The following is a 24,689-nucleotide window of genomic DNA, read 5'->3' as shown; positions in this document are numbered from 1 at the left end:
TCTCCTAATCGTTTTATACAGTGATTCATAATTCTAAATTTGACCAGTTCTCTCGTCATTAAACAGCTTTGTTCTTTAATCCTGCTGATCGATCTGGACATTTGTTGGATATCAAGTGCGTTTTCGTATTGTTTGGGAGATATTATTTGCGTTCCATTATTCTACTTATACAGTCCATCATCCTGTATTGAGCCTATTGGCTATTCACGTTGAACGTCGAACTATTACAGTATATATTATATTATAGTATATATTATAATTGCACTTTTCACTTGCGACTGCCAGCGTGTTAGCGGCTGCTCTGTTCTTTCAGCCCGGCAACTTGCCGGATGCGTAAATTTGATTTCAGTTGTTTGCGTTCTGACTACTTTGCATTTTTTGCTCAGCTAATTTTATGTTGTATTGCTGCCGTGGGATTTTCACATCAAACATGACTTTTAATCGTTTTACGTTATCTTCCCAGAGACTTTGTACTCACGCGATTTTGTACTCACGTATAGATAGTTACAGACAGATAAGTTCTTGATTTCACCAAGTGGCTGATTTGTTTAAAATTCTGGAAGAAATTCCATGTTGCTGTGCTTTAGTGTATTTGCTCTTGCCATATGCTCCTGTATTATGTTATGGCGTAATCTCGTCCGCGGCATATCTTGTCGACAATTATTACGTCGTGTCTCTCATGATTTGTATACAGCCGCATGTGTTTCGTACGATCAATTTTTGGAGGTCCCTATTTACATTTTCTTTATCGAGAATTAGTAATAATTTCCATTTGCATAATATATTTGCTTTTATTTGTGGCTGTCACCATATGGGCGGTTGCCCTGTTCTTTCAGCCCGGCATATTGCCGGGTGCACAAACGCCTAATTTCATTTGCTTGCATGCTGGCTACCATTCTAGAACGTGGGCGGCCATCTCGCGTCAACATTTGTTATACCATTAGGTCATTCCTATATAATACGAGCTTGTGTGCTCCTGATCTATTACATAGATTTTATATTTGTACATAGATATTAGTATTATATATCAAATTATTTTTATATTGTATACATGTTGTAGGCTTACATATTTGTGATATGTATTACAACATAAATTTTATTATTGGTTATTATGATTATAAATATTATTATTATATATCATCATTTATATTGTTATTATATATATTGTTATTATATATATTATCAATATCATTGTCATATTATTATTGTATTGCTTGTATCGTTATATCACAACCTTCAAGGGATTGATATTAATATGTGTAGATCTATCATACTATTATTACATACCGTGTATGGTTTTACACATTTCTACACCTTTTTGTATATTGTGTTAAAAGGTTGTGTCAAACAAATTATTGATAAATTTTATGATATATTATGTTTTAATTATTAATATATTTTATATTACTGTATGTTTTGTTGTTTATAGACTTCATTATCATATTTATTATTGTCTATATTGTGTACCTATTGTGCGTTTAAATATTGTTTTGTGTACTATAATATATAATACAGTATTATTGGTACATGTATTATGATATATCATTGTATTGTGTTATTTTATCGTATTATTATATTGTATTAATAAACTGTACTACATTATGATGTATTATTACATTTTATTACTGCATTGCATTCTATCGTATTGTATGCATACTATATCTTATACATATTTGATATTTGTGTACAAAATTTTACCTTATTTTTCTATATATTATTTATGTATTATTATTATTATTATTTTATCATTATTTGTTGTTATTGGTAATATTAAAGTTATTATTATTTTACCCTTATTATTTTTATTTAAAACACTATTGTTATTATTATGTACCATTGCTCCTGCTGTGGCCATGATCGTTATTGTTATAATTGCTGTTTTATCTTCCCGTTTTACTATTGTTTGTTGTTATAATTTTTATTCGTCCTGTTATTGTTATCCGAATTATTTTACCTTCGTTACCCTGTTATTTATTTCTCTATTTGTCATCCCTGATATTTGTTTTCCGTGTGATAATTATTGTGATTCTTATTCTTTATCCCTGTTATTTCTATTCCTATTGTTTGTTGCATCCCCGTTCTTATTGTTTGTACATCCTTATTTCTGTTATCCTTACATCCCTGCTCTTGTTGTCACTTTAGAGCGTCCTATTTAAGTTCTCTTCATTGAAGTTTCAGTAAACGGTGTCTCTATAATTCGAAATCGGAGTAAATTTGTGACTACCACCGCATGGGCGATTGCCCTGTTCTTTCAGTCTGGAATATTGCTGGATTCATTTGTTCACACTTTGGCTACTCTTGCAGTCTTATACGTGTTATTCATTGCCATTTATTGTTACTGCTGTTATTTATTGTATCCTCATTTTCGCTGTTGCTATAATCGTATTTTATTATCCTTGTTTTCGTTTTCCTGTTATTTATTATATCTCTGTTCATATTCAATATTATTCTTTTTCTTTACTTTACGTCTCTCTTGAATTAATTTCACTGGTGCCCTTAACGGTGTGTTCCGTAATATATATGCCTTGTATTTATCGTTGGATACTTATTGCCATTATTTTTTTGTGGCCTTTGGTTAGTATTTCCAGATTTTACCGTGAAATGCGTTAACCAGTATCACATTTCCGTGTCTACGCAGAAAACGTTTCGCCGGCATATTCGGCGGCACTGTAGTTCTTATCTGTTTAATTTTATTTCTTTGTGTCTCATTGTGTTTCAATGATTTTATCGTTTGGTTCCGCTTGATGCCCCATAATCGTTTAGTGCTTATATCCGTTGGTCACATGTGTTTAGTGGAAACCCGCATCACGATTCCTTCGTTGTCGTTTCGGTTCCTTTGATGGCTTCTTATTCGGGTGTACAATGTGCATTGCCTTCTGCTTGCATCTCAGTTCCCTTCATTCCTCAGTGATGACCATACTGCTCAGTTACGTAACTTGCCGCCTGATGACAATCATAAAGTTCTCCTAATCGTTTTATACAGTGATTCATAATTCTAAATTTGACCAGTTCTCTCGTCATTAAACAGCTTTGTTCTTTAATCCTGCTGATCGATCTGGACATTTGTTGGATATCAAGTGCGTTTTCGTATTGTTTGGGAGATATTATTTGCGTTCCATTATTCTACTTATACAGTCCATCATCCTGTATTGAGCCTATTGGCTATTCACGTTGAACGTCGAACTATTACAGTATATATTATATTATAGTATATATTATAATTGCACTTTTCACTAGCGACTGCCAGCGTGTTAGCGGCTGCTCTGTTCTTTCAGCCCGGCAACTTGCCGAATGCGTAAAATTTTGATTTCAGTTGTTTGCGTTCTGACTACTTTGCATTTTTGCTCAGCTAATTTTATGTTGTATTGCTGCCGTGGGATTTTCACATCAAACATGACTTTTAATCGTTTTACGTTATCTTCCCAGAGACTTTGTACTCACGCGATTTTGTACTCACGTATAGATAGTTACAGACAGATAAGTTCTTGATTTCACCAAGTGGCTGATTTGTTTAAAATTCTGGAAGAAATTCCATGTTGCTGTGCTTTAGTGTATTTGCTCTTGCCATATGCTCCTGTATTATGTTATGGCGTAATCTCGTCCGCGGCATATCTTGTCGACAATTATTACGTCGTGTCTCTCATGATTTGTATACAGCCGCATGTGTTTCGTACGATCAATTTTTGGAGGTCCCTATTTACATTTTCTTTATCGAGAATTAGTAATAATTTCCATTTGCATAATATATTTGCTTTTTATTTGTGGCTGTCACCATATGGGCGGTTGCCCTGTTCTTTCAGCCCGGCATATTGCCGGGTGCACAAAACGCCTAATTTCATTTGCTTGCATGCTGGCTACCATTCTAGAACGTGGGCGGCCATCTCGCACGTCAACATTTGTTATACCATTAGGTCATTCCTATATAATACGAGCTTGTGTGCTCCTGATCTATTACATAGATTTTATATTTGTACATAGATATTAGTATTATATATCAAATTATTTTTATATTGTATACATGTTGTAGGCTTACATATTTGTGATATGTATTACAACATAAATTTTATTATTGGTTATTATGATTATAAATATTATTATTATATATATCATCATTTATATTGTTATTATATATATTGTTATTATATATATTATCAATATCATTGTCATATTATTATTGTATTGCTTGTATCGTTATATCACAACCTTCAAGGGATTGATATTAATATGTGTAGATCTATCATACTATTATTACATACCGTGTATGGTTTTACACATTTCTACACCTTTTTGTATATTGTGTTAAAAGGTTGTGTCAAACAAATTATTGATAAATTTTATGATATATTATGTTTTAATTATTAATATATTTTATATTACTGTATGTTTTGTTGTTTATAGACTTCATTATCATATTTATTATTGTCTATATTGTGTACCTATTGTGCGTTTAAATATTGTTTTGTGTACTATAATATATAATACAGTATTATTGGTACATGTATTATGATATATCATTGTATTGTGTTATTTTATCGTATTATTATATTGTATTAATAAACTGTACTACATTATGATGTATTATTACATTTTATTACTGCATTGCATTCTATCGTATTGTATGCATACTATATCTTATACATATTTGATATTTGTGTACAAAATTTTACCTTATTTTCTATATATTATTTATGTATTATTATTATTATTATTTTATCATTATTTGTTGTTATTGGTAATATTAAAGTTATTATTATTTTACCCTTATTATTTTTATTTAAAACACTATTGTTATTATTATGTACCATTGCTCCTGCTGTGGCCATGATCGTTATTGTTATAATTGCTGTTTTATCTTCCCGTTTTACTATTGTTTGTTGTTATAATTTTTATTCGTCCTGTTATTGTTATCCGAATTATTTTACCTTCGTTACCCTGTTATTTATTTCTCTATTTGTCATCCCTGATATTTGTTTTCCGTGTGATAATTATTGTGATTCTTATTCTTTATCCCTGTTATTTCTATTCCTATTGTTTGTTGCATCCCCGTTCTTATTGTTTGTACATCCTTATTTCTGTTATCCTTACATCCCTGCTCTTGTTGTCACTTTAGAGCGTCCTATTTAAGTTCTCTTCATTGAAGTTTCAGTAAACGGTGTCTCTATAATTCGAAATCGGAGTAAATTTGTGACTACCACCGCATGGGCGATTGCCCTGTTCTTTCAGTCTGGAATATTGCTGGATTCATTTGTTCACACTTTGGCTACTCTTGCAGTCTTATACGTGTTATTCATTGCCATTTATTGTTACTGCTGTTATTTATTGTATCCTCATTTTCGCTGTTGCTATAATCGTATTTTATTATCCTTGTTTTCGTTTTCCTGTTATTTATTATATCTCTGTTCATATTCAATATTATTCTTTTCTTTACTTTACGTCTCTCTTGAATTAATTTCACTGGTGCCCTTAACGGTGTGTTCCGTAATATATATGCCTTGTATTTATCGTTGGATACTTATTGCCATTATTTTTTGTGGCCTTTGGTTAGTATTTCCAGATTTTACCGTGAAATGCGTTAACCAGTATCACATTTCCGTGTCTACGCAGAAAACGTTTCGCCGGCATATTCGGCGGCACTGTAGTTCTTATCTGTTTAATTTTATTTCTTTGTGTCTCATTGTGTTTCAATGATTTTATCGTTTGGTTCCGCTTGATGCCCCATAATCGTTTAGTGCTTATATCCGTTGGTCACATGTGTTTAGTGGAAACCCGCATCACGATTCCTTCGTTGTCGTTTCGGTTCCTTTGATGGCTTCTTATTCGGGTGTACAATGTGCATTGCCTTCTGCTTGCATCTCAGTTCCCTTCATTCCTCAGTGATGACCATACTGCTCAGTTACGTAACTTGCCGCCTGATGACAATCATAAAGTTCTCCTAATCGTTTTATACAGTGATTCATAATTCTAAATTTGACCAGTTCTCTCGTCATTAAACAGCTTTGTTCTTTAATCCTGCTGATCGATCTGGACATTTGTTGGATATCAAGTGCGTTTTCGTATTGTTTGGGAGATATTATTTGCGTTCCATTAATCTACTTATACAGTCCATCATCCTGTATTGAGCCTATTGGCTATTCACGTTGAACGTCGAACTATTACAGTATATATTATATTATAGTATATATTATAATTGCACTTTTCACTTGCGACTGCCAGCGTGTTAGCGGCTGCTCTGTTCTTTCAGCCCGGCAACTTGCCGGATGCGTAAAATTTTGATTTCAGTTGTTTGCGTTCTGACTACTTTGCATTTTTGCTCAGCTAATTTTATGTTGTATTGCTGCCGTGGGATTTTCACATCAAACATGACTTTTAATCGTTTTACGTTATCATCCCAGAGACTTAACCGTATCCGATTCGTTGTGGTGTTTTCAAATTTCTTTTTGATCCTACTGTATCTAACGCTTCGGATTAACTGTTTCGCAATGGGACGAGATGGAAAGCAGTGGATATGCCGACCACCAAACCGGATCTCGCACGCCAACGTTATTCCCATTTAGTTCTTCGAATTTTACCTTCAGACATGTAATCCAGCATCACATTTCTGTGTCCGAGGCACTGAGCCGCTTTCTGCAGTTCCTACATTTTCCACGTTGCGTTCCGTGGTTCATTAATGAAGCTGAATTGTTTAATTTATCGTCCGTTAATACCGGTATGGCATCAAATATTCCCATGTTGCACTTACAGGAATTCAGCGATTGGTTCCCGTTGCATTCTTTGTTGGCCTGTATCCCTGGATACCATCTGTGTTTTACTGAAACCCGCATTAAGGTTCCTTCATTGTCACACAGCGTATCTGAATTCATTGTGTCTGAATTTGCGTTATCGCTCATTGATAAGTCATGACGATAAGTTTCGTCATTTTACGGTTTTGTGATCATTTTACGGTTTCCCGTATAATCCTACTTTCCAAAACGGACCAGTTCTCTTATGGTTGCACAGTATATTTTAATCCTGCTGATTCGTCACTTGTACAGTTTCTGTACTTATTTATCCTATATTCCTACTATTGTGTGTCAATCGACCTTTGGCGCTGATGCACATTTCTCTGCTTTATAATCGGTCACCGTGATTTCGGAATTATTTTGAGCGCAGTTTGCGTCGTCTGTTACCGGCATTGTCTTCCTTTCTACAGTTTCCGTATCAGTGCTGCAGCAGCCACGTTGGTCATTGATTGGATATTCTTATGTTCCTGTTTGGGGGTTTGTTTGGGGCGTTGGTGCTTGTTGTTAGATCATTGTGTTTTTCGTTGTTGATTCATTGTATTCATTGTGTATATCATTGTTTTCGCATTAAAATACCCGGCAAACCCCGTCGTCGATCGGTTACAGCACACGCGAGCAACAGAATTAAAAGGAATTATCGGAGATAATGAATGTTAATTCTGGCGAGCGGCATGATTTTGTCTCGCCTTTAACATTAATGTGCTGTCGCGGTTAAGATTTATTGCTGGCCATCTGGGTGGTCAGATGGTATTCCTTTTGATTGCTCTGGTTTCATACTGCCTTTAGCAGCTTTACATCTCAGTGTTCATTTGCAAAGATTTTTGATGTAGTTCACGTCGAACGCGATTTTCATTTGATGTAGTTCACGTCGAAGATTAATCTCATTGCATATATCATTTTTTTACCATTAAAATACCCGGCAAACCCCGTTATCGTTTGGTTATCGTACACGCGAGCAGCAGAATTAAAAGGGATTATCGGAGATAATGAATGTTAATTCTGGCGAGCGGCATGCTTTTGTCTCGCCTTTGACATTAATGTTCTGTCGCGGTTGAGATTTATTAGAGCCATCTGGGTGGTCAGATGCTGTTTTCGTGGGATCGTCCAGATTTTCATGCTGCCTTCTGCAGCTGCAAATGTTCATCGTCATTTATGAGAATTCATTGATGCAGTTCGCATCGAACGCGTTTTACTGGTCTTCGACGTTCGACAGGAACGATGCACAACCATTCCACTTTGGCAGAAATTCAGCCCACCAGTCAAGATCATCAATAATGTCATTAGTAACCACGATTCGATCAGATTCAGGTGAAGATAAAAGATTAATTAATTTTCGCGTAAAGAACCGATTAGACTTTGAAGCTCATTTTTCGAACACACAGACCGCTTTTGCCACACAGCAATTAACGCGATGATTTCCTCTAATTTACCAACTGGAAGGGACAGAGTTTGGGCAACTGAGTCGAGAACAATGCCGAGAAATGGCAACCGGGTGGATGGGCCATCAGCTTTATCAGGAGAAAAAGGAATACCAAGATCTTGTGCAATCCGCAATAAAGTATTAACAATGAACGTGCAGGCTTCCACAGTTAATTCAACAAAAAAGAAATCATCAACATAATGAAGAAAACTAAACTTTTTCGAGACATTAGCAACAATCCAATGTAGCGCTTCGGAAATCATGCAAAATAGGCGCGGAGACGATCTTCCACCAAATGGTAAAACAACGTCATGATAATAATTACCAGCAACTTTATAACCGAGTAATGGCCAGTCAGCCGGGCGTACGGGAATCAAACGAAATGCATGTTTGATATCTTGTTTGCACATTATCGCACCGACTCCCGTATGTGTTAACAAACGAACAGCATCGTCAACCGAACAGTAAGAAACGGTGTATGCGTCACCGTCAATATAATCGTTCACACTGTTACCCTCTGGTCGGGATAAATCAAGAATAACCCGATGCCCGCTAGGTTTTTTCTCACGAACACCAAGAGAACTTATAGAAAAATATTTAAACGGTGGTTTAATAAAAGGGCCGGCTGTATGGCCTAACAAAACCTCTTTTTCAATAGCTTTTATCAAGACATCATCATGCTCACGCGCAGACTTGGCATTTGCGGTAAAGCGAGAGCAGACGGGGCCAAAATAGCCGATATCTGCCCCGTTAGTGATCATATCAATAACCACACTTACGAAATGTCGGTCTGGATGGTCACGCAAGTAATGGCGGAATGCATCAGGCTTGAGAGGTGTCGCAGCGGTTCGTGGCGGCTTCGCCGACATTAGCGCGCCGTTTACAGGTGCGGAGACCATGGGAACCGGCATCACAAGCTGAGCAGCGGTGCAGTTTTCCGTACTGGCACGGAGGGGAGCAGTATCCACGCTGCCATTCTGTACAGAGACGGTCGTCCGTCTCGTTGCGCCCGCGAAAAAACTGAGAGTCCGAAGAACGAGTAGAGCGTTCTTTAGGGTGATTAGGGCAATTTCGAATCCAATGGCCAGGAATGTTACACTTGTAACAACAATATGACGAAGGTGGTACACTTGGCTGACCCAAACGCCCAGATGGCCCCGCGTGGCTACCACTCGCACGCATGCTGGGATAAACTGTCATAAAACACTCCCGATAGATCTGGTGATCGGTCTTGGACCAAATTGCGGCATTATTCGGGTGCATACGAGCAAGCATTCTGAAGCGTTGGTCGTAACTAAACCACTGAGCTGGTTCGTAGGAGTGTGCAAAACTTGCCATAATATCGAGGTACTTCAGCATTGGCAAAACAAATTCAGGTTTGTTGTATGTGCGATACGACATAAAAATATGGAACGATCGCGCCCACATTGTAAAGGTCATCGCTGTAGCGCGTTGACCGGCCGCTGATACAACCGATAACGGTTGTCCAGATTCGTCACGACGCACTTTGGGCAGATTAATCTCAGTTGCAAACGACAACGGGAATAATTCAGTAAAATCGATAAATGCAGAATGGTCAAACAGAACTCTACTCAATTTATCCGAAACTATCGGTAATTCACTGAGGTCGTCCGAAGACTGACCAAAGGATTCATGCTTGGTTCCAGGCCGATTTAAAGCGCTAGGCATGACGGCTTGACGGTTTTTGCTGGAAGGTACATATACCACGCTACCGTTACCTGTTCGTTCAGGAGATGGTGAGAAACGAACATCGCGCAACGGCGAAGGTGGAGACATCGGAGAAGCCCGGGTGAGCTGGCTGATTTCTGCAGACAGTTGCCTCTTGCGCGCAAGAAGATCGGACAGACGATCTGGTTTCGACCGAGTCGTAGTGGTGACCTTAAGAGCGGGCGCGCGAGGCGGTCGACCACGTCTCGGTGCGGGCTTGATGGTCCTTCCGGAGTTTCTTCCAACTGTAGCTGGCGCAGCGGCTGCTCTCCGTGGCCGTCCCATTGTGATACGATGAATTACGAAGAAATATTCTCAACGGACAATCTCGATAAAATGGAGTGAAAATTGATGCAAAACCGAAAGCGACAGTGTTAACTGAAGTGTCTGATACACCAGAATCGCGGAGTTGAAAACGCAAAAACCGATTAAAAATCAGATTAATTGTTGCAAATCTGGCAGGAAAATCATACAAGTCAGATGAGTAAAGACGCAATAAATCAGTTACCACTTGATTTGCATTGAGATTTGATGAGCACAAAGAGCATACACATGGATATCCAATGTGTAGACAAACTGAATTAGGCATTCTAGCGCAACCGGCAATATGCCGGAGTCAAAGAACAGGGCAACCACCCATACGATGGTAGTGACAAATACAAAAAAAAAACGCAAAAGCGAAGTATAAACAAACGATTTACTGGTCTTCAATGAACAGAACGTAAATAGGGATTTCCAAAAACTGATCGTAGGAAACACACGTTGCTACGTATAAATCATGAGCAATACGACGGATAATTCTGCGACAAGATTCACCAAGAATAAGCTTGCGCCATAACATACTGGATGATGTTCCAGGCGACAACCAAACAAAAATTGTTAAAAAGCAGCCGTTTAATCAAACCACGAACTTATCTGCGTGTAACGGTCTATCAATAGATGGGATAGAATGGCAGTAACGATTTACGAAATTTGTTTTAGGAAGAGATGGAAAACTACTAAAACTACTAAAACTACTAAAACGCGTTCGACGCGAACTGCATCAACCGCTGTTGCAATTCTGTTCCATTCATTGATAGACCGTTACATGCAGATAAGATCGTGGTATGTTTGCGCCAATGCGGAAACTGTGGGAATGAATGTCAGGAAACTCCGGAAGCAACCGACGTAAACTGGACTCAAAATAATTGCGTGACAACGGCGATCCATTCCGAAAAACAAAGAAAGGTGTATGCAGATCAGTATGAACACGATGCCGCACGTAACGAATGTATGCACGAACTGCGCAGACGGAGCGCTCAGTGGGATTAAAATGAACCGTATAACCATAAGAAAATTGGTCAATTTTAGAACTGGGTATAATCAGAGACACACGATGACCATCATAGGAAACATGGCAAAATTGAATGGTATGTGCAGCGCTGAGTGAAACTGCAAACTCAGACACTCTCAAAAAACCGAAAAATGCAAAACACATTGCACACCAAAGAAGGGATTGATCATACAAAGGCACTGCTGAACCGATTATTCTGGACTTTAATAACCGCATAATATCAAGCGACACTGGCCGGCGATTGTCAGGCATAACAGGAGCCAAACGCTGGAATCCTTTAATTTCGTGTTGTACTTTCACGGACAACACAGGATCAGTAGTGCCGGTCTCAAGGGCATAATTGGAAATGCCGGCAAGATAGGTGCGCACAGAAGAAAATTTATGTCCGGCATGATATAAATGGGCAATAAAATTCAAAACATTGACTTCGGAAAACAATGACGAATTGCAATGGGAAACTGACAGGAATCGCAAAAATTGATGTAAGGCGGTCAAATATGTTTTCCGCGTGGATGCGGAAATATGATGCCGCATTAGGTGGACAACGGTTGCATCTGTAAAATATCACACCAGAAATCAGGCACAATTACTTGATGTAAACAGGCATTCGGCGCAGCTGCCCGAAACCGATCAAAATCAAAACGGGAAAGAGAATCAGCTAAAATATTATCAATGCCTAACACGTGTTTAACAGACATAGTGAAATTGTGAAGAGCGGCAACCATTAGAATTTTTCTCAACACGTGCAGGATATCTGAATTTTTAGAATTAAGTGAACGCCAACATTGAACGACTGCCATGTTATCACAATGAAAAATGATTTTTTGCTTTCGAAATTTATCTGCCCAAATCAAACACGCGACATAAATCGGAATTATTTCCAGAAACGCGGTACACCGTTTGGCAATTTCTTCAGATGGCCAGCGACAGGCAAACCATTCACCACCAAAATAGCCCGCGAAACCGGTACCGGCTGCCGCATCCGTGTAGAGGTGTAGAGTATCGGGGTGTGACCAATTAACAGACAGGAACGATGCACAACCATTCCACTTTGGCAGAAATTCAGCCCACCAGTCAAGATCATCAATAATGTCATTAGTAACCACGATTCGATCAGATTCAGGTGAAGATAAAAGATTAATTAATTTTCGCGTGAACAAACGTCCTGCAGGCACACACTTTGCCGCAAATTGGAGAGAACCGATTAGACTTTGAAGCTCATTTTTCGAACACACAGACCGCTTTTGCCACACAGCAATTAACGCGATGATTTCCTCTAATTTACCAACTGGAAGGGACAGAGTTTGGGCAACTGAGTCGAGAACAATGCCGAGAAATGGCAACCGGGTGGATGGGCCATCAGCTTTATCAGGAGAAAAAGGAATACCAAGATCTTGTGCAATCCGCAGTAAAGTATTAACAATGAACGTGCAGGCTTCCACAGTTAATTCAACAAAAAAGAAATCATCAACATAATGAAGAAACGAAATGGTACCCGGCAATTGATCAGATGATACCCGGCAAACTCCGTTGTCGTCTGGTTATCGTACACGCGAGCAGCAGAATTAAAAGGGATTATCGGAGATAATGAATGTTAATTCTGGCGAGCGGCATGCTTTTGTCTCGCCTTGACGTTTATGTTCTGTCGCGGTTGAGATTTATTAGTGGCCATCTGGGTGGTCAGATGCTGTTTTCGTGGGATCGTCAAGATTTTCATGCTGCCTTCTGCAGCTGCAAATGTTCATCGTCATTTATGAGAATTCATTGATGCAGTTCGCGTCGAACGCGTTTTTCCCACCCACCCTTTCCCTCTTTTCAGAGAGGAAATTGGGGGCGTTTGTTGTTTGTTCATTGTGTTTTCCTTGTTGGCTCATTGTATATATCATTGTTTACCAATAAAATAACCGGCAAACTCCGTTGTCGTCTGGTTATCGTACACGCGAGCAGCAGAATTAAAAGGGATTATCGGAGATAATGAATGTTAATTCTGGCGAGCGGCATGCTTTTGTCTCGCCTTGACGTTTATGTTCTGTCGCGGTTGAGATTTATTAGTGGCCATCTGGGTGGTCAGATGCTGTTTTCGTGGGATCGTCAAGATTTTCATGCTGCCTTCTGCAGCTGCAAATGTTCATCGTCATTTATGAGAATTCATTGATGCAGTTCGCGTCGAACGCGTTTTTCCCACCCACCCTGCCCCTTTTTTCCTGGGAAGGGCTGTGGAAGGGGTGTTTGCTTGTTATTGGCTCATTGTGTTTTCTTTCATTGTGTTCAATATTCCCCATGGGGGGCGTTGGTGCTTGTTGTTAGATCATTGTGTTTTTCGTTGTTGATTCATTGTATTCATTGTGTATATCATTGTTTCCGCATTAAAATACCCGGCAAGATGTTTTCATGTGGAAGTTCTTGATTTCACCAAGTGGCTGATTTGTGTAAAATTCTGGAAGAAATTCCATGTTGCTGTGCTTTAGTGTATTTGCTCTTGCCATATGCTCCTGTATTATGTTATGGCGTAATCTCGTCCGCGGCATATCTTGTCGACAATTATTACGTCGTGTCTCTCATGATTTGTATACAGCCGCATGTGTTTCGTACGATCAATTTTTGGAGGTCCCTATTTACATTTTCTTTATCGAGAATTAGTAATAATTTCCATTTGCATAATATATTTGCTTTTTATTTGTGGCTGTCACCATATGGGCGGTTGCCCTGTTCTTTCAGCCCGGCATATTGCCGGGTGCACAAAACGCCTAATTTCATTTGCTTGCATGCTGGCTACCATTCTAGAACGTGGGCGGCCATCTCGCACGTCAACATTTGTTATTCCCATTAGGTCATTCCTATATAATACGAGCTTGTGTGCTCCTGATCTATTACATAGATTTTATATTTGTACATAGATATTAGTATTATATATCAAATTATTTTTATATTGTATACATGTTGTAGGCTTACATATTTGTTTTCCGCGTGGAAGCGGAAATATGATGCCGCATTAGGTGGAAAACAGTTGCATCTGCAAAATATCACACCAAAAATCAGGCACGACTATTGGATGTAAACAAGCATTCGGTGCCGCTGCCCGGAACCGATCGAACTCAAAACGGGAAAGAGAATCAGCTAAAATATTATCAATGCCTGAAACGTCTTTAACAGACATAGTGAAATTGTGCAGAGCGGCAACCATAAGAATTTTCCTTAATACGTGCAGTATATCTGGATTTTTTGAATTAAGCGAACGCCAACATTGAACAACTGCCATGTTATCACAATGAAAAATGATTTTTTGCTTTCGAAATTTATCTGCCCAAATCAAGCACGCGACATAAATGGGAATAACTTCCAGGAACGCTATACACCGTTTGGCAATTTCTTCAGATGGCCAGCGACAGGCAAACCATTCACCACCAAAATAGCCCGCGAAACCCGTGCCGGCTGCCGCATCCGTGTAGAGATGTAAAGTATCGGGGTGTGACCAGTTAACAGACAGGAACGATGCACAACCATTCCACTTGGGCAGAAATTCAGCCCACCAATTAAGATCATTAAGAATGTCATTAGTAACCACAATTCGATCAGAATCAGGTGAAGATAAAAGATTAATTAGTTTTCGCGTGAACAAACGTCCTGCAGGCACACACTTTGCCGCAAATTGGAGAGAACCGATTAGACTTTGAAGTTCATTTTTGGAACACACAGACTGCTTTTGCCACATAGAGATTAACGCAACAATTTCCTCTAATTTACCAACTGGAAGGGACAGAGTTTGGGCAACTGAGTCGAGAATAATGCCAAGAAATGGCAACCGGGTGGATGGGCCATCAGCTTTATCAGGAGAAAAAGGAATACCAAGATCTTTTGCAATCCGCAATAAAGTATTAACAATGAACGTGCAGGCTTCCACAGTTAATTCAACAATAAAGAAATCATCAACATAATGAAGAAAACTAAACTTTTTCGAGACATTAGCAACAATCCAATGTAGCGCTTCAGAAACCATGCAAAATAACCGCGGAGACGACCTTCCACCAAACGGTAGAACAACGTCATAATAGTAATTACCGGCAACTTTATAGCCGAGTAATGGCCAGTCCTCCGCGCGTACGGGAATCAAACGAAATGCATGTTTGATATCTTGTTTGCACATTATTGCGCCGACACCCATGTGTGTTAACAAACGAACAGCATCGTCAACCGAACAGTAAGAAACGGTGTATGCGTCACCGTCAATATAATCGTTCACACTGTTACCCTCTGGTCGGGATAAATCAAGAATAACCCGATGCCCGCTAGGTTTTTTCTCACGAACACCAAGAGAACTTATGGAAAAATTCTTAAACGGTGGTTTTATAAAAGGGCCGGCTGTATGGCCTAATAAAACTTCTTTTTCAATAGCCTTTAATAAGACATCATCATGCTCACGCGCAGACTAAAAATTTGCGGTAAAGCGAGAGCAGACGGGACCAAAATAGCCGATATCTGCCCCATTAGTGATCATATCAATAACCACACTTACGAAATGTTGGTCTGGATGGTTACGCATGTAATGACGGAATGCATCAGGCTGGAGAGGTGTCGCAGCGGTTTGTGGCGGCTTCGCCGACATTAGCGCGTCGTTTACAGGTGCGCAAACCATGGGAACCGGCGTCACAAGCTGAGCAGCGGTGCAGTTTCCCGTACTGGCATGGAGGGGAGCAGTATCCCCGCTGCCATTCTGTGCAGAGACGGTCATCCGTCTCGTTGCGCCCGCGAAAAAGCTGAGAGTCCGAAGAACGATTAGGAGGTTCTTTACGGTGATTAGGGCAGTTTCGAATCCAATGGCCAGGAATGTTACACTTGTAACAACAATATGACGAAGGTGGTACACCTGGCTGACCCGAACGCCCAAATGGCGCCGCATGGCTGCCACTCGCACGCATGCTGGGATGAACTGTCATAAAACACTCACGATAAATCTCGTGATCGGTCTTTGACCAAATTGCCGCATTATTCGGGTGCATACGAGCAAACATTCGGAAGCGTTGGTCATAACTAAACCACTGAGCTGGTTCGTAGGAGTGTGCAAAACTTGCCATAATGTCGAGGTACTTCAGCATTGGCAGGACGAATTCAGGCTTGTTGTATGTGCGATATGACATAAAAATATGGAACGATCGCGCCCACATTGTAAAGGTCATCGCTGTAGCTCGTTGGCCGGCCGCTGATACAACCGATAAAGGTTGTCCAGATTCGTCACGACGCACTTTGGGCAGATTAATCTCAGTTGCAAACGACAACGGGAATAATTCAGTAAAATCAATGAATGCAGAATGGTCGAACAGAACTCTAGTCAATTTATCAGAAACTATCGGTAATTCACTAATGTCGTCCGAACACTGAACATACGATTCATGCTTTGTTCCAAGCCGATTTAAAGCGCTAGGCATGACAGCTTGACGGTTTTTGTTGGAAGGCACATATACCACGCTACCGTTACCTATTCGTTCAGGAGATGGTGAAAAACGAACATCACGCAACGGCGAAGGTGGCGACATCGGAGAAGCCCCGGTGAGCTGACTGATTTCTGCAGACAGTTGCCTCTTACGCGCAAGTAGATTTGACAGGCGGTCTGGTTTCGCCCGAGTCGTAGTGGTGACCTTAAGTGCGGGCGCGCGAGGCGGTCGACCACGTCTCGGTGCGGGCTTGGTGGTCCTTCCGGAGTTTTTTCCAACTGTAGCTGGCGCAGCGGCTGTTCTCCGTGGCCGTCCCATCGTTATACACAGATTTAAGAAGAAATATTTTCAACGGATAATCTCGATAAGATGGTGTGAAAAATTGATGCAAAACCGAAAGCAACAATGTTAATTGAAGTATCCGATACACCAGAATCAGAGAGTTGAAAACGCAAAAAGCGATTAAAAATCAGGTTAGTTGTTGCAAATCTTGCAGGAAAATCATACAGGTCAGATGAGTAAAGACGCAATAAATCAGTTACCACCTGATTTGCACTGAGATTCGATGAACACAAAGAGCATACACACGGATAACCACTATGCAAACAAACTGAATTAGGCATTTCAGCGCAGCCGGCAAAATGCCGGGGTTAACGAACAGGGCAACCACCCATGCGGTGGTAGTGGCAACGTCGAATATTAACAAACAGTTTACTGGTCTTCAATGAAGAAAACGTAAATAGGAATTTCCAAAAACTGATCGTAGGAAACACACGCTGCTGCATACAGATCATGAACAAAACGACGGATAAATCTTCGACAAGATTCACCACGAGTAAGCTTGCGCCATAACATACTGGATGATGTTCCAAGTTACGACCAAAACAAAATTGTTAGAAAACAGACATTCAACCAAACCACGATCTTATCTGCATGTAACGGTCTATCAATGAATGGAACAGAATTGCAACAGCGGTTTCTTAAGGTTGCTTTAGGAAGAGATGGAAGATTGCTAAAGGTCACAAAACTTAAGTTTTACCACATATATAGGCGAAAACGCGTTCGATGCGAACTGCATCGAACGCGATGAACGATGAATGCAGGAATGCATCGAAATGCATCGTTCGTTCGTCATTCATTCTGCACTTGGCTGACCCAAACGCCCAGATGGCCCCGCGTGGCTACCACTCGCACGCATGCTGGGATAAACTGTCATAAAACACTCCCGATAGATCTGGTGATCGGTCTTGGACCAAATTGCGGCATTATTCGGGTGCATACGAGCAAGCATTCTGAAGCGTTGGTCGTAACTAAACCACTGAGCTGGTTCGTAGGAGTGTGCAAAACTTGCCATAATATCGAGGTACTTCAGCATTGGCAAAACAAATTCAGGTTTGTTGTATGTGCGATACGACATAAAAATATGGAACGATCGCGCCCACATTGTAAAGGTCATCGCTGTAGCGCGTTGACCGGCCGCTGATACAACCGATAACGGTTGTCCAGATTCGTCACGACGCACTTTGGGCAGATTAATCTCAGTTGCAAACGACAACGGGAATAATTCAGTAAAATCGATAAATGCAGAATGGTCAAACAGAACTCTACTCAATTTATCCGAAACTATCGGTAATTCACTGAGGTCGTCCGAAGACTGACCAAAGGATTCATGCTTGGTTCCAGGCCGATTTAAAGCGCTAGGCATGACGGCTTGACGGTTTTTGCTGGAAGGTACATATACCACGCTACCGTTACCTGTTCGTTCAGGAGATGGTGAGAAACGAACATCGCGCAACGGCGAAGGTGGAGACATCGGAGAAGCCCGGGTGAGCTGGCTGATTTCTGCAGACAGTTGCCTCTTGCGCGCAAGAAGATCGGACAGACGATCTGGTTTCGACCGAGTCGTAGTGGTGACCTTAAGAGCGGGCGCGCGAGGCGGTCGACCACGTCTCGGTGCGGGCTTGATGGTCCTTCCGGAGTTTCTTCCAACTGTAGCTGGCGCAGCGGCTGCTCTCCGTGGCCGTCCCATTGTGATACGATGAATTACGAAGAAATATTCTCAACGGACAATCTCGATAAAATGGAGTGAAAAATTGATGCAAAACCGAAAGCGACAGTGTTAACTGAAGTGTCTGATACACCAGAATCGCGGAGTTGAAAACGCAAAAACCGATTAAAAATCAGATTAATTGTTGCAAATCTGGCAGGAAAATCATACAAGTCAGATGAGTAAAGACGCAATAAATCAGTTACCACTTGATTTGCATTGAGATTTGATGAGCACAAAGAGCATACACATGGATATCCAATGTGTAGACAAACTGAATTAGGCATTCTAGCGCAACCGGCAATATGCCGGAGTCAAAGAACAGGGCAACCACCCATACGATGGTAGTGACAAATACAAAAAAAAAACGCAAAAGCGAAGTATAAACAAACGATATACTGGTCTTCAATGAACAGAACGTAAATAGGGATTTCCAAAAACTGATCGTAGGAAACACACGTTGCTACGTATAAATCATGAGCAATACGACGGATAATTCTGCGACAAGATTCACCAAGAATAAGCTTGCGCCATAACATACTGGATGATGTTCCAGGTGACAACCAAACAAAAATTGTTAAAAAGCAGCCGTTTAATCAAACCACGAACTTATCTGCGTGTAACGGTCTATCAATAGATGGGATAGAATGGCAGTAACGATTTACGAAATTTGTTTTAGGAAGAGATGGAAAACTACTAAAACTACTAAAACTACTAAAACGCGTTCGACGCGAACTGCATCAATGAATTCTCATAAATGACGATGAACATTTGCAGCTGCAGAAGGCAGCATGAAAATCTTGACGATCCCACGAAAACAGCATCTGACCACCCAGATGGCCACTAATAAATCTCAACCGCGACAGAACATAAACGTCAAGGCGAGACAAAAGCATGCCGCTCGCCAGAATTAACATTCATTATCTCCGATAATCCCTTTTATTATTAACTGGTGATATCCTTGACAAGTCACTCTCGCAGTACAGCGTTTTCGTCAGCTGCAACTAAAGTTATGGCTGATAACCTTTGTGTATGAAACACTTGTTTCAATTATCATAAGCTTGTTTAGTTGACACTCAATAAGATACCGTGTTTGCGCTTATCAAAAATCGTTAGAAAATACGTTAAGACGGTGATGATAGTTATGCCCATGATTAAGGACATCCAGAAACACGTTTTTCGAAATTTGTGCTCCATCTACAATCTCTTAAGCAATTGATCCAAATATCACAGTACTTTTTTAAGAAATTGATTTTACAGGAGCAGTATTTGTAAATTGAGTACAGTCTAAAAACTTTGTTTTTGCCTACATTATATCTATAATGCATCCTTCTTACTGCAGGAGGCAGCAGTTTTGACTATAGCACATTAGACTGAATAGAAATCCATTGAAACTAATTATAATGCGCACGTGAATATAATCATATAAGGAAAAATGCATGTGTCGCGCATTAAACCTTTTTGTGTTATTCCGTTTTTCATAATTACGTATACACTGTCCAGTACCGGATGCTATGCCTTCATAATCTGCACCTGGAATATATTTCGTTTCGGACCTGGCAAGTTTTCAGTGCCGGATGTTTTGATCACTGCTGGAAAAAATGCATCCAGGATGGATATTATTATTGATGTCAGTTTGATCTTTGACATATTTAAATAAAAAAGCCACTTAGACTTTTTTGTTTACATACACAGCAACTACAAGGATGCGATATTGCTGCAATCCAAGAGTATATGGATGTACAACAAACAGTTATGGAAACTTTACGATTGGAAATAGTTAGAAGAACCGGCAAACCGTTTTCCTTGGATTTAAGTCCTCGGGTTGGACGGAACAGTACAGAGCAATATGCTTTTCTTTATCGGTAAGCGTTCTGATTTAGTTTAATTTCCGTTACTGTATGTTCATTCAACTTCATCGTGCTGTACCGATCGAAGAGGTTTCGACACTTTTCGTGCGGCGTTATTTGTCGCTACTCTAGAGTAAATGTTCATTTTCGAGACCGTATAAAATGTAGGTGTGCTGAGCAGTTCTAGATTTCAGTTTTTGTTGATAAAGAACGCCAGCGCCGCTTGTTTTCAAAATTATTCTACATAAATCAAATATTGTGTTCTAGAAGCGACAAAGTAATAAAGACAGAGACTGCACTCTATCCGGAAAGGTCAAACGCGGATGAATTTCATCGTGATCCGTACTTTGCAAGGTTCTCCACCCTTTCCCGTACAAACCGTGCGTTTCTGTATTGTAAATACATTAAGGTAGCCTCGCGCGCTTGCGCTCAGCACGTTCGTATTGGATAAGTCAGTTAATTTTAAAACTTGCAGGGTGATTAAAGAGAATCACATTTTACGAACTAATTTTAAAGATTATCAAAACTCATAACAAAGAACTTTAGGGTTAGGTGCGTACTGTACGTACTTTTCTGCAGTTCTTCTTGTACTTACTTTACCTTTTACGAACATGAAAAATTATTGTAATTTGCTGCTTTCATAATAATTATTGTCCACAGCATTTCTGTATAAAGTAATATTGTACGTAGAAAGCAAGTACTAGTATCTAAGTATTCGCGATATTACTCGTGGTTACAATCATTATTATGTTAAGCACTCAGTATTAGTGGGCAGTAAACGCTTTTTTGAGTGCTCTTTACATTTCCTTTACTTAAGACCTGGTGAAATTATCTTCTGACGATTGGTTATTAAAAAAAATTGGGTGGCAAACGTTCAGATCTGAACGTTTGCCACCCAATTTTTTTGCCACCCATATTTTCTAAAAAATATGGAAATTTTTAAGACTAGGCACGACTAAAACTGAGCACTCGTTCACGAATCCATAAAAACGGCGCGTAATTACGTTTTTAACAGCAGTGTGTAGGTTTCAAAGCTGAAATTTCTCCATTTTCTGTTTTAGACCAGCTGCAAGATATTTTACTGGGAACGGTCCATTTGGATCCAGGTAACTGTACAGCACGGACGCGAGTATAAATTATATATTTTTGTAAAAGTCAAAAGTGGATTGAATAGCTAGAGAAATTAATTAATGCAAATCAGAAATAAGCCACAGTTTGTCATGAGTGGTTTACGTTTGCATAAAAGCAGCAGTAGTGTTTTTACGGCCGAAAATGAATATGATAAATACCGTACAGTAAAACATCGAAGACATATTTGAGGAAATGCTACGTTATATTAAAACTTGTTATAATACTTTTTTGCATTTGTTGTAATACGATTACATATTTTCTTCTGTAGAGGATGCTGTGGAAGAAATCAATAGTTTGGTGGGGGTGTTTGACTGGGCACAAAGATATTTCGATACACCGGTGAGCAAGGAAAATATTGATTAAATGTTTTGCTGCATAACTTACATGGTCTGTAGTATATACAGTATATAATTTCTTTTTATGATTATCGGCATCGATAATTCTCATTCTAAGAAGATGTTGTTTTTTTAGGACGTCATGGTAATTGGTGATTATAATGCGGGATGTTCATACGTCAAAGAGCGGGATTGGCCAAGAATACAATTGTGGACAAACAAGACCTTTACGTGGATTGTGCCGCATGATATGGATACCACCGCCATGGCGTCGGTGTGCGCATATACGAGGTCGGTATACATGTATTTATCATTTTATCGGTATACATTTATCGGTATATCATTTTATCGTTTATCATTTATCGGTATACATGTATTTTCGAAACAACTAGCCGCATAAAGCAATCGCAAAGTACCGGCTGTGTTTTTTTTTTTTTATGAGCATAACTTATTAAGTTAATTTTACTGTGCGCAATAAATGTATTTTGATCATCGATCATAGTTTATTACAGGGCGGTTTATACCGGGCAGACATTCAAGAATACTTATTTAGAGAATTCCGTTGAAGCCCCAGATTTTGCCAAAAAATTTAATCTCAATTCAACGCAGGTAAATACCATCTGCATGATAAATAAATACATTTTCTTGCAGAATTATAGCGAAAATCCGCATTTTGCAGGCGAGACTCGTTAGTGACCACAGACTGGTAAAGATGACCTTTAATGGACCCGATTCCAAAGACAACCAACTTCATACTCCAAGTGGCGCTGATACGTTATTTCGGTGTGGTTACTGTATAATGGCGTGCCTATTTTTTGTAGTTAATATTTTCGATTCCAATAATTAGCGGTAGCTTAAATGATTGCTCATCTTAAATTAACTTTAAATGCGTTAGCGCAGTGACCAAGTTCGCATGACTGTTGTTAAGATGGATTTGTGTGTAAAACTGATATAAATAAGGAATGGTTATTATTACAGGAATATTGTTAGTGCGATTTGGGTCTTTATCTGAATTACAGAATAACAGAGAAATTTAAGAGATATTTACAGTAAATCAAAAGCAACGCGAGTCATCATCGAGTTGTGCTGCGCCCAGTAAAAGAGTACGCGGCGAATACGCGTTTTAGCAAAACTGATTTATCGTTGCTTCATGATAGAGTTTGTTGTGGCGATACATCTACAAATATAACTATTTAAATAAAAAACGACGTTTGCAGACATTACTACATCCGTCAAAGCAGCAGTAGTGATGCCATCCACAAGCAACATCATCCACGCAGCGACTTTGGAGCTTTGGAGCCCACGCCATAAACAGTTTCCGTTCATCCACTATAACAAGGAAGATTATTATTAATGCCGGACTTGTATAATTACGCACAAGTACGTGGCAGGTCACGGTTTGGGCAACGCAAAAAGCATTTCCTCGTTATTCCTACATTCGTACTGTTAATTTAGAAATTAAACTGGAGGTGCACAATTTATTTTTTAGATATTACAGACTAAGAGACTGAATGTATTTATAAGTATTTATTTGTTATAGAAGTATACCTGATGCCATGGTAAATAATTATTCGGAAGAATTATTCATTCATATGTTGCGAACGTTATCTAGGAACAAAGAGCGTGTTCTCTAATACATAATTTGTAAAAAGCAGTTGTACGTTTTGACTACGATATATTTAGGCATATATAAATGACATTTTTTTATCATGGAGGTACTACAATAAATACTAAGGGTTGCTGCAAAATGTCACGGATGTGTGAATTCAGCAACAAATTGCTTTTGAGTACGTTACCAAAAATATTAGCCGTACCCGGCAGAAAGGTCGTCGGTAAACCCTAGCATATGACAGAGGCAATCCAATTCCAGGTACGGAAATGAGCGGAGACAAAGGGAAGAGAACCATTTGCCCTAGCACCGCATGTTAGTATGTTATTCGAGACACTTAACTGCTTTCACTAACCTGCAGCGATATGGGATTGCATGAGAAAAACAGCTGCGGCAGTAAAAAGTAGAAAACACTTTCCAAAAAATTCCATAATTTTGATACTAATTCTAAACTGGCGTTTCGAAGTAAGTTTAAAGTGAAAAAACTGCATATACAAAAATTACTTATGGTATAGAGTACTCGACACAATAGCGAGTAGTGAGTCTCGAGCGGTTCATCTAAAAAAGCATGCAGAATTTAATAGCACTACGACGACGAAAGATGTTACTAAAAGCTCACCACTGACTGTGAAATGCACGGAAACGACCAAACCATCGCGCCCAAGTCGTTCGATATAACGCTTAAGTATGCCCGATTCCACTCGATAGTAATTCTCTCTTGTGCACATTCCATAAATTTTTATCGTAAATTTTATTAATTGCTTAACCTTTGTTGTGGTAGTTGCAGGCAACGTTCGTAGTCACTATAGTCAGGTAGCGATACAAAATTTTGTGCAATCTCTCTTGTGAGCTCATTCAGCTGTGGCGACTGTAGCTGCCTTGAAGTCAGGAAAACGCTACACGTTTTAAGGTCGAAAGTGTTCCTACTCGTAGATGTAGGCATAAAGTACCTATAGGCATGTTCTCCGCATAACATAAAAAACCCGAACCTTCCAGAGTTGCTTTTTGAATGTTTATTTTGAAGCAGA

General features: G+C 39.5%; 2 protein-coding genes and 1 long non-coding RNA gene across 4 annotated transcripts; 1 reads left to right on the top strand and 2 right to left on the bottom strand.

Moving 5' to 3' along the window:
• Positions 1-14,186: 14,186 nt before the first annotated feature.
• Positions 14,187-16,157, bottom strand: LOC129594282 (uncharacterized). Its single transcript, XM_055490912.1, is given in 1 exon segment — positions 14,187-16,157. A coding segment is annotated over 1 exon segment (1,905 nt). The 3' UTR covers positions 14,187-14,252.
• A 3,740-nt stretch (positions 16,158-19,897) lies between these two features.
• Positions 19,898-23,727, top strand: LOC129594314 (deoxyribonuclease-1-like). Of its 2 annotated transcripts, XM_055490956.1 has the most exons (9): positions 19,898-20,366; positions 20,432-20,601; positions 20,854-20,966; positions 21,648-21,692; positions 21,986-22,056; positions 22,189-22,343; positions 22,565-22,661; positions 22,732-22,835; positions 23,270-23,717. In XM_055490956.1, the coding sequence occupies exons 1-9, from the start codon at positions 20,172-20,174 to the stop codon at positions 23,361-23,363; spliced, it is 1,044 nt and encodes a 347-aa protein (XP_055346931.1). In that variant the 5' UTR covers positions 19,898-20,171; the 3' UTR covers positions 23,364-23,717. The 2 variants fall into 2 exon arrangements, with proteins under 2 accessions (XP_055346931.1, XP_055346932.1); XM_055490957.1 differs by lacking the exon at positions 19,898-20,366 and having other exon boundaries at positions 20,460-20,601; positions 20,854-20,940; positions 23,270-23,727.
• Positions 23,048-24,306, bottom strand: LOC129594315 (uncharacterized). The gene is made up of 3 exons (XR_008691181.1): positions 24,017-24,306; positions 23,867-23,964; positions 23,048-23,381 (listed from the first exon to the last, which is right to left on the bottom strand). It is a non-coding gene; the product is annotated as an uncharacterized LOC129594315 (long non-coding RNA).
• Positions 24,307-24,689: the final 383 nt, after the last annotated feature.

The sequence above is a fragment of the Paramacrobiotus metropolitanus genome, unplaced genomic scaffold (genome assembly GCF_019649055.1).
Source record: "Paramacrobiotus metropolitanus isolate TYO unplaced genomic scaffold, Prichtersi_v1.0 Parri_scaffold0000067, whole genome shotgun sequence".
Lineage (NCBI taxonomy): Eukaryota > Metazoa > Tardigrada > Eutardigrada > Parachela > Macrobiotidae > Paramacrobiotus > Paramacrobiotus metropolitanus.
Note: the sequence above shows the minus strand (reverse complement) of the source record. Positions and strands in the feature narration are given on the sequence as shown.

Excerpts from the sequence above, each read along its gene's own strand:
- LOC129594314 (XM_055490956.1), top strand. The coding sequence starts at position 20,172 with ATGCATGTGTCGCGCATTAAACCTTTTTGTGTTATTCCGTTTTTCATA. Across the intron at positions 20,367-20,431 it reads GGATGGATATTATTATTGAT|CAACTACAAGGATGCGATAT; the intron begins GTCAGTTTGATC and ends TTACATACACAG. Across the intron at positions 20,602-20,853 it reads CAATATGCTTTTCTTTATCG|AAGCGACAAAGTAATAAAGA; the intron begins GTAAGCGTTCTG and ends ATTGTGTTCTAG.